This window comes from Pteropus alecto, unplaced genomic scaffold (assembly GCF_000325575.1).
Source record: "Pteropus alecto unplaced genomic scaffold, ASM32557v1 scaffold21, whole genome shotgun sequence".
NCBI classification, from domain to species: domain Eukaryota; kingdom Metazoa; phylum Chordata; class Mammalia; order Chiroptera; family Pteropodidae; genus Pteropus; species Pteropus alecto.
In genome coordinates, this window is record NW_006436282.1 from 22,022,792 (window position 1) to 22,032,989 (window position 10,198).

General features: G+C 56.5%; 1 protein-coding gene across 1 annotated transcript in view; it reads right to left on the bottom strand.

The window, feature by feature from the left end:
* Positions 1–10,126, bottom strand: part of CRHR2 (corticotropin releasing hormone receptor 2) — a 25,760-nt gene extending 15,634 nt beyond the window's left edge. Inside the window, exons 1-2 of the mRNA XM_006912041.1 lie at positions 10,024–10,126; positions 9,738–9,863 (exon numbers count right to left, since the gene is read on the bottom strand). Of these exons, the coding sequence (XP_006912103.1) occupies positions 9,738–9,863; positions 10,024–10,126 (229 nt within the window). The remainder of the gene's footprint in view (positions 1–9,737; positions 9,864–10,023) is intronic.
* Between the last annotated feature and the right edge of the window lie 72 nt (positions 10,127–10,198).

Consider the following 10,198-nt stretch of genomic DNA (forward strand, 5'->3'; position numbering starts at 1 on the left):
GTGGGCTGCATTGAACTGACTCAAGTCTGCCAAAACCTTGGAAAGCAAGGTCTGCGATGTGGGATGTGGTGGTGGGCGGGGGCGTCCCTCTGAGGATGCAGCCATGCCTGGGAATGAGGTTCTGGCTACAGACACCGGGGACTGGAAGGCAGATGTTACCAGCTCTTCAGGAGAGCTGGCTAATGAGGACACGGAGCCCTCAGGCACAGCCTTGGACAGGAGAGAGTAAGACAGGAAGAGTCTCCCCTGCGAACCACAGGAAGATGGGTATAAAAAGTCTGAGGACAGGTGGCCAGGCCAGCATCAAGGGTATGGATGCAGTGAGGTGGGTGCCTGTTACCACAGCAACACAGGTAGCCTTGCCAAAGATCAATGCTGATGGTGTGCAGTGTGGCCTGCAAGGGACATTACGGTCTTGATGATGTAGGCAGAGTCTTCTCTTCCAGGGTTCTGTGTCCTGCGAAGCCTGGGCTTTATCCCCAGCCATGACTCTGCCCCCAGAGTGGCTCTGGCCTGTTGAAAGCCCCCATTACAATGGTCTCTCCCCCTTTCACATGCTGACGCTTTGATAAGAGTTCCTGGTTCAGGCAGTTACCTGAGGGTCCAGAAGCCTGGCTGGGACAAGATTGGAGCTACTTTTTTAGCTGTAACTTTGTTTCTGGCTGGCTAAGTGACCTTGGCTAAATCTTTTCCTTCTTGGCCTGTTTCACCTCAGAAAAATCGATATAAACTGGTTCTTAAAGATGGTACTGCCATGTCAGGTGGGTCAAGAATCTGTCATGTGCGCCTTCTCAATTTGCTAAATGCCATTGGCAACCTCGAGCCATGGTGACAACCTCAAATATCCTTACACCGCTTTCCAGTGTTCCCTAGGTTGGCACTTCTACTTCTGATATGCTAACTGGCGAGGCATGGGAGACAGCCATTGGAGACGGGGACCACAAGGGACCATTTTGGTGGTAGTTATGTGGGACAGAGTGGAAGAGACAGGTTGGGCATAGGTAGTGAATGGGACTCTGGTGGAGGGGCCGCAATATGGTCATTGACTATCTAGAAAGTGACAAGAAGTGAGAGTGGGAACTTGCTGGCGAGCGCCGGTAGAATGGTGGTAAAGGCCAGAAGCAAGCATTTTCTGAAGGAACGAGGTCACTGTGTGGGACAGGAACTTTCAGCACCATGGATAGCAGAACGAGGCCCCTCCCCACTCCCCGCTATCTACGTAGGTGCCCCACCTTGGAGAGCTCCTAAGCCCCAGTCCTCTCGCCCTGCCTTCAGCGCACTGCCCTGGGCCCAGCCCAAGAAGGTCGCACTAATTTATGACCCTCTTCAAGGCCCAGCATCAGCCTTAGATCCTCCAGGTGCTTTCACTGCTCCAGCCCCTGAGGGTTCTACCGCTGACCTCCCCTACTTCACGCTAGGTCAGGATTGTTCTCTCACTGACCCCTGTAAAGGGGTCACACTTTCCCAGCTGGCCTAAGGGGGCAAAGCCCCTCTGGTCCTTTCTGAAGGGCTACACAGAGCTGAGTACACAGGGGCTTGGGAGGCACCGAGGTGATGCTGTTGTCTAGGTGACTGGGGAACTCTGAATGAGGAGGAGAACCTCAGAGTGAGCCAAGAGGACAGCTGCCCCCTGGAGTGCCCAGGTCCCACCAAGCTGCACGGCAAATGCAAACGGGCACACATGCGGGAGACGTCTAGCGTCTCACACTCATGCCACAGGTAGGCTGAGTCCCGCCGCCAGAACCGCTGACACTGTAAGTCCAACCCCACCTGGGAGAGGGTGTCTATCTAAAGTAGCAAGCCTGTGGTCAGCATCCTCCAGGTTCCAGGCAAGGAAGCCTCGACTGTCCCCAGAAAAGAGCACTGGAAAAGAAACTGAGTCGGCAGGCATCGCCTTGGGAATTGAACAGCTCAGGGAGGCAACTTCTCCCTCGTTTGGTCTGAAGGGGCCCAGAGAAGGAGAATGACATGGTTGTGGTCACCGGAAATGAAGAGGCAGAACCAGATCCCTCTCCCCTGGGACACACTTTCCCAGGGGAGACCCTGGGGTCAGTGTTTCTGAGAGAGGCTCCCTCTGCTACGCCGTGTTCTAGGAGATGCTGTCAGCTGTGCCACTTCTGCAGTGTCTTAGCTGCTTAGTGTCTGGATACCCAGAGTGGAAAACACCTGAGGGACCAGATATCACCCCCTCAGTCCCCGTACTGTCTTCCTCTGGAGCTGGATTGCTCCAGACCCAGCCATCTCCTTCCTGTTTGGCTTGAGGCCTTGCTGGCAAATCTCTGACCTTCACCTTGGGTCACCATTTTTACCTCTTTGGGAAAAAATCCTCACTACCTGGTCTGGGCAATGATTCTGTGGGGCACGACAAATTGCTCTTCACCCCCAATTAAGAGGCCATTTGGAGAAGTGTGGCATAGTCACATGGCCGACAACATAGTTCCCTTGAGCTTCCCCAACAATGAGCATCTCCCCGAGTTAACACTCCAGCATTGCTTAGATGCTGCTGCAGCCAACTAAGGCCGGGCAGCTCTGGGGCCCAGCTGGGACACGCTTCCTGTCTTGATCTGATCACAGCACACTGGTGGGAGTGTGGCACAGTTGGTGATGCTCACCCAAGCTCAGAACCAACCTGGCCTAGAAGGAGGGCTGGCTTGACAGACTGGGAATCTGCTATTGTCAACCCAGTCATCAGGTCGGGAAGAGCCTCCCCAGGGCCATCAGCTTGTGAGACTGGGATGAGAGATCGCGAACCTCTATCCCATTCTTCAGTGTTCTGTGGACACTGCTCGCCAAGCTCCAAGTGTCCATTCCGAAAACCCACAGCACCAAAGGACTTTCCACTCATGATGCCCTTCCATCCTTGAGCTGGCATGGCAGGCATGAATGCCCATATTTACAGTAGACAGTGGGGAAACTGAGTCAGGGAGGCACAGAGTGGTTTAATAGAGGTCACACTGGGCCAATGAAAAGGGAAGGTGTGTGACTGGGACCCAGCTCATTGTATGAGATCACCGTCCTCCCTGGAAGGTACGAGAGGGAGGAGGTGCCTACCCCAGCTCCAGCCTCGACTGCACAGGGCTCCCTCCATGGCAACGCTCGATGGGCTTGTCGCCATGACACCAGCCTGCAGAGAGAGGTGGGGAGGAGAAGGCTAACAGAGACCCCCGAGGCAGAGGCTGCTCTGGAATGGAGGAATGTCAGGGGAAGAAGGACATAAGAACTCATCAAGCTCAACCCCTAACCTAGTAAAGAGAAACTGATTGCCAAAGAGGAGGAAAGCCTGCTCACGGGTGAGACAAGCAGTCGGTGGCCTGGCCAGAATTAGAACTAGCTCTCAACCACAGTAATGTGGGGGTAAAGGCATCTGGTTGGCAGAATCTTATGTCCTCTCTTTGACGTGGGGGCCTCTGAGGAGGTGGGGAATGGGGCAACCTCTCCCAGAGGCCTTTGGGTATCAGACCCTCTTTGTGTATGTGCTGAAAATCAAGCAGCACCCTTCCAGAGTATTCCAGTCCTGCACCATGGGGCGGTAGACAAGCAGCCAGGGCTCTAAAGCCAGCAGAATTGAGGCCCATGGCCTGGTCTGGCATTCAAGGCCTCCATGATCTGGCCTCTGTTCTCTCTACCCACCTCTCTTCTCCACCTCTGCTCCCATTCTCTCTTCCCTGTGACATATCCCCGGCCCAATTTTTCAAGGCCCTGTTCGACGACACTTCTTCCTTCACAACGTCTCCCCAACTTTCTCTCCTCTTCTTTGGGAATCGGCCTCCTCCAGGTGTTCCTACAGCCTGGGCTGTGCTGTCTCACTTGAAAGCAAATATCAAAAAGTTCTCTTAAGAGAAGTCTCTCTCTCTCTCTCTCTCTCTCTTTCTCTCTCTCGCTCCTGGAAGGTAGGCTCAGCTCTTCTGCATCTTTGAAGAGATTCTTTTGAGTAGAGAGAGGACAGCACACCTGCCTACCCAATGAGAGGTGAGCCTGGGTGGGAAAAGGGCCGATAAGTGTCTAGAGGATTCCTGGCAGGAAGGGAAGGTCAGGGGTGGCTGCACCTTTGGTCCTCCTTGAGATAAAGGGTCCTGAGGCAGGGGGCCGGCCAAGCCTCCACCTAATATTACAGTGCTCAGCCCCCTGGGCTGCACGCCCCGCAGAGGTCGAATATGCTAGAGCACTGGCCGAGAGCTCCTGGAGCCAGCAGAGGCCAACGCGGCTGTTTTCCTGTGGGGCCCTGGGCAACTGTCCTTCCCTTCCTGGGCATTTCCCACCCTTAAGCATCAGGGGAGGGGACTGGACCCAGCACAGAAGGCCCTGCAGCTGGGACACTCCAGGCGTCTGCGTGGTCAGAGGGGCACGCAGGTCTGCTTACCCTCCCTGCCTCTTTCTCTCAGCCAAACCCCCAGTGTCGGCCATGCTTTCCCACTTGCCATCGCTCACAGCAGGGACACGGTTCTCACACCCACTGTCACTTCTGGCCCTTGAGACTCAGGGGTCTGGCTGTGTGGTCAGGTCTCACTGGGGCCTGCGAAAGTGGACCTGAGATTTTTGGATTCACAGCTTCTACTTCCTCAACCCAGAGGGCAGGGTCTATCTCTCTGGGACCCTCCCTGAGGCTCCATCCGTGCGCCAGCCTATCCTTGACAAAATGAGACAGCCCCTCTGCTTCAAGTCCCACTCCCACCCTTTCCAGGAAGCCTTCCAGGAATGCTTCAGTGCCCACCAAGCTCCTCTTCCCAATCCCTGACAGCTCATTTGTGTGAGTCTGATCTGTAAGCAGCCTGGGGCACCCTGAGGGCAGGACTTGGCCTTTCCTGTCACCCCCACCCCTTCAGGGCTGAAGAGGAGATTTTTGCACAAGTGGGCAGACGCAATGGCCAGACCCCTCTGGCTGGAGACCACTCAGCTTATGCCCTTGCATTTTAACACCACCTATGGGGTTCTGGGAAGGGGGACCCCTGTCCTCTCCACAGAGTTGGGTTAAGTAGGGGGTCCCTTCTTCTCCCATCCCAGACAATGCCTCAGCACAGATGGGACCAGCTGTTCCCAGCAGAACATGGCGGGGGTCTGAGATCAGGGAGGCAGAGGCCGGGCTGGGCTTAGCGATTCTGCAGGAGGAAAATGGACCTCGTCCAGGAAGAGGCAGCAGCCGAGAGGACCACGGGGACCGGCAAGAGGAGGTGCCAGAGTAGGGCAGATAGAAAGAGGGACGGGAAGAGGGAGAGACAGGATTTGGGGAACAGGGAGGGAGGGAGGGAGAGATAGAGAGGAAGAGAGCTGGAGAGGGAAGATGGGAAGGAGGGGGAGAGCAACATAGACAGAAAAAAGGGAGACACTGAGAAAGACAGACACGTAGAAACGGCGAGAAAATCTGCCCAGAGCCAGAGCCATACATGGAGAGAAATGGAAGCCGACACAGAGGCAGGGAGACAGAGAGACAGGGACGCACAGAGATGGGCTCAGAGGCTCGGAGTAGAATGGCGGGCGGAGGAGGAAAGGGAAAGCCAGTCCCCCTTCTGGCCAGACCCCTGCTGGGCTAATCCACTTCCCATCTCCCTACAGACAGGGACCGAGGCCCGGGAAAGGGATGAGACTTGCCCTGGGTTGGGCTGTGTATGAACATTATGACAGCTTTGGGTGGCCCAGGATTTGAACCTGCTTTCCATACAGGCTCGGGGAACCCTGGAAGGGAGGTGGAGGCCACCTTCGGCCATTAAGCTGAAATGCCAGGTCCTCGCCTTCCAGGCTGCCTTGTAGCTAGAACTGGAGTGTGTGGTCCAAGCTCCACACATTCCACTCGCCCTATTACATGTATTTCCCTTGAGAAAATTGGTGAGTTGGGGGCCCAAAAATGGAGATGGGGAGAAAGCCTCCTAGGGACCACTGCGGGAAGCTGGAGACCCCAGGATAGTGGTGGCATGGGCTGGTAGCATTGTCCATTCACGGAAAGGGGAGGTTCCCTCACTGGGCCAGCTCTGCCCTGAGTTCTTGGCTAGAGGCCCCCAGTCTGGTTCTCTAGCCCACCCAGTGATTCTACTAGCTCCCTGATATTTCTTCAGCAAATCCCTCTGATTCACCCAGCAGAGTTGCTTTCTGAGAGGCAGCAGAGCCTGGGTTAGAATCCTTGTTCTGCTACCAGCTGTGTGACTTTGGGAAAGTCACTTAACTTCTCTGTGCCTTATTTTCCCCACGTGGATAATACGAAGATAATATTACGTCTCTATCATTGGGTGAGTGGAAGGATTAATGAGTTAACACAGGTTAAATGATAGTATAGACACGTGGAACCTGGGCCACTGAAACAGCAGCAGAGATGGTAGGGAGGACCCTGGAGGGGACTTGGGCACATGGACGCTTGACTTGGTTCTGCTACGGAGCAGCATATGTGACCATGGATAAGTCCCCTCCCTTCCTCTGGTCATTGCTGCATTTGGCAATAGTCCCTGGTTGAAAATAATCAAGGCTCTGACCTGGCCTCCCCAGCTTGCTAGATGGAACTGGTGGCTAAGCACACATCTGAGAATTCTCGAGTACTTTGTCTCCAGCCCTCAGTGCTCTCCTGGGCTTTTTCCCATCCAGCCAACTGAGTTCTAGACATCTCTACTCAGATGTCCCTCCGGCTCCTCAGAGTCAGCACATCCCCAACTGTGTCCAGCATGTTCCTGTATTCCTGGTGTCCTCCCTGATCCCCATCCCCACCCCACCCCAGTCTTGTCAATTTTATCCAACCCTCTTCTGACCCCCTGCAGGCTCCACTTCACCTGGGCGAGCTGAGGTAGCCTCCTGACCCTCCTCTTGCCTCCAGAGACTCTGTGCCCCACAGCTGAGCTCCTCTGCTCACGAGCCCCTGCCGGCGCTCCCCGACTCCCACACCCCAGTGAAGTCCCCTGCAGTGCCCGCACCATCTGATCAGCATCCACCCACATGTCTCATCTGTTTCTTTCTCCTGCAACCTGTGCTCCATACAACACTCACCAGTCCCGAGGCACAAAGCACGGTCCCATCTCCTCCCTTGTACCTATTATACTTCAACCTGCCAAACTCCCGTCTGTCTCTAGAAGTCCATCTCGGAGGGCTAAGCCTTCCTTGATCCTGTAGGGTGGAGGCAGGAGTCTTTTTCTGTACCTCTTGACTCTCTTGACAAACTGTCTCTCATGGAGGAAGTACCGCCCGTGGTTGAAAGTGAGGGCTGTGGAGTCCCCTGCCTGTACCAGTGCACGGGAGCTGACCATAACCTTGAAAAATTAGATCATGTCTCTGAGCCTCAGTTTTCCTCATCTGCAACATGGGCATCGAAGCAGTACATATCGCAGGGGCCTTAGGGAGGTAGGGATGAGTGGGATCATGTGTGCAGAGTTCTCTCCGTGGCGGCTGGCACATGGAAAATGACCCCCATTTGGAGCTTTATGGAAGATTCTCTATGCTCAGCTGAGTGGATGAAAGTCTGCGGGGACTAATGTCTAAGCCGTTATCCCACCTGGCCAACGACCACGCGTTGAAGAATGAAGCTTCAGGGGGAGGGGGATTGGCTGTAGCATCACAAAATTGGGCATGAAGGGGAGGCAAGACCCTTCTTCCTCTTTCCCCAGGCTTTCTCATAGGGGCTGTTTTCCTGCCTGTGTCTTTTCTAAAGAAAGGATCCCACTGAAAAGGCAAACATAACAGGAGGAAGCAGCAGCCAGGAGGCAGAGGAGGAAGAAACGCAATCACAGCACTTCCATTGCTATTAGCTGGCGCACTAGCTAATGGCAATGTTCTTGTCCCCTACGCTCCTCCCGGTCACCAGCAGTTACAGTGCGGGCAGCACTTTGGTCCAAATGAAGAAAACTGTTCATCAGAGACCAGGGACACTGCAGTCGCTAACCTCAGTGGCTCCTTGGTCTTTTTTGGCTTCTCGTTTGATGTGATCAGAGTGGTCCGGCGCCTCCTTTGGGAAGTGTCCCCCGCTTCCCTTCTCCTCGTATCCCACGGCCTCTGCTTCTCCATCACGGCATACGTCACTCTGAATTCCTTTCGTCTGTTGCAGTTGTGAGCGAGAGCTCAGTGCCAGTGCAGCGACCGGCTAGTAGGTGTTTAATAAACTGACTGAATAAATACTGTGCTCAGTGCTGCCATGAAGAAGAGACCCGGCCCTGCCCTCAGGGAGCTCCAGGCTGGTTGGGGAAAATAGGGAACAGCCCGGGCTGGGACAGGAACCAGAGCAGAGCTCCCTTAGGTCCACAGGCTAGGGCTGAGATGCCTCATCACCTCACTCAGTCCTTAGTCTCTGGCAGTCCGAATCAGGAACCCTGAGCTCCACTGCTCCACACCACACAGCTCACAGGATCCTAAAAATAGTTTTGTAATCTCAGGATGGGGAAGGAGCATGGAAGCCGTTCCTTCTGCTTGCATACCTCCCAGCACCTTGCTTCCAAGCACGGAGGTCTGTTTTAATCACAGACAGGAAGCATGTCCTCAGATGATGCAGAAATCTTCCCAAGCGGCCTTACTACCTCTACCACGCCTTTCACTGGGAGCGCCTCTGCTGTTGGACTCTCGGGAGCCCAGCTGCTCCCTGGGCCCACCAGACCCGCCGCTGGTGCAGACAGTGGAGTGTCACTTAGCATCCGATGCAGGCACCGCTGTCTTGCCTTCTAACATCTCTCTAGGTGGAGGCCTTAGGCTCTGAGAGCTTGGACAGGTGTGTGTGTGTGTGTGTGTGTGTGTGTGTGTGTGTGTGTGTGTAGGGGGCACGTGAGCAGGGGACTGAGGAGCTGTGCCACTGTTCAGACACGGATGTTCAGAGGGAGTTTGCTATCATGTTTCCAGGATGCTTTGGATACCCTGCCTCTCAGGAGACTCTGCTGGTGGGCTGGGGCTGGAGGCCAGAGCGGCCCTTCAGGGAGGGCCAGTGATTGCTGCCCTGCAGCCTCACAAGACACTCCCACCTGGCTCCCATCAGACCCTCCACAGGGCATTGACTCAGGCACCCCCCACTCCCAGAGGCTGTACTGAAGAACCCCACCTGGAGGCTGGGTGGCTCCAGCTGCCATCTTCCCCAGAGTGTCTAGCCAGCCAGTGCTTTGCCGGGAGAAAGAAGGGCACCATGGGAGGTGAGGGGTGGTCCTGATTCAGACTCTATGGATTATCCGGGCGCTGGAGTAATGCTACCCAAGGCCCCCGGCTCGCAGCCCAGAGGGCCAGTCCAAAGACATCTTGAGAGGGAGAGGCGACACCCCACACTCTGGCCCAGAAGCATCTGCGCACTGCACGCTTCCCCAGCACCAGCGCTCACCCCATCTTTCCTGCCTCCCGCCCTCCTCCTTTCCGGTAGTCAAGAGCCTGATCATCGCAGTCGCCCCGGGGGTTGGGAACCTCGCATAAGCGTCCCCTGTCCCCTGGAGGCGGGGGAGGTGGAACTGGCTAAACAAAGAGAAGCCCTAACGAGGGAACTTCAGGCGCCCAGGGCACACAACGCAGAAGAGAAGCGTGCCCTCAAAAGGAGTGAGCATTTCGTACTCCCCTTCTGGGTCCTCACTGCACGGATCACGGGAGTCGTGGGCAAATCACTACCTCCCTGAGGTCTGATGCCGCAGTGGGTAGGGGCAGAGGGAGCGCCCCCCGACATGACAAGGGGTCCTCACGCGGGTCGGACGGTGGCGCGGCCCTCAGAACCTCTCCGACGCTGAGTCCGGGGCCCTCCCCACGCCCTAAATCGCCCTTCCAGGAGGCGGGCTCAAAGCCCGCGGCGGAGGGTCCCGGGCACTCACTGCTGCTGTTGTACTTGACGCCGTTGAAGTACTCGGGGCACGGCCTCTCCACCAGGGCTCCGGCCGCGCTCCGGGGCCAGCACGTCCCGATCTGGTCCAAGGTCACGTTGCAGTAGGAGTAGGGACCTGGCGACGGGAGAGAGAGGAGCGGGACTCAGAGGGCGTGCAGGGGGTGCGGGACGCCGCGGGGCGCCGGGCGCCGAGCGCTCGGAGCGGGGGGCCCTGGGCGCACCCAGCGCCCAGGGAAGGAGCCGGAGCCGCCTGGGTCCGCGCGTCTCCTGCCTACCCTCGGGGTCCAGGGCCAGCGCCCAGCCGTCCGAGAGCAGCTCTTCGGCCAGCGCCAGGCTGCAGTTGGCCTCCAGCAGGCTGTGGAGCAGCGCCGCGTCCATCGCGCCCCGCAGCCACGCACCCAGAGGGAGAGTGAGCGCGCGCCCGGCGTGGCTGCCAGGGGCCAGGTGGGA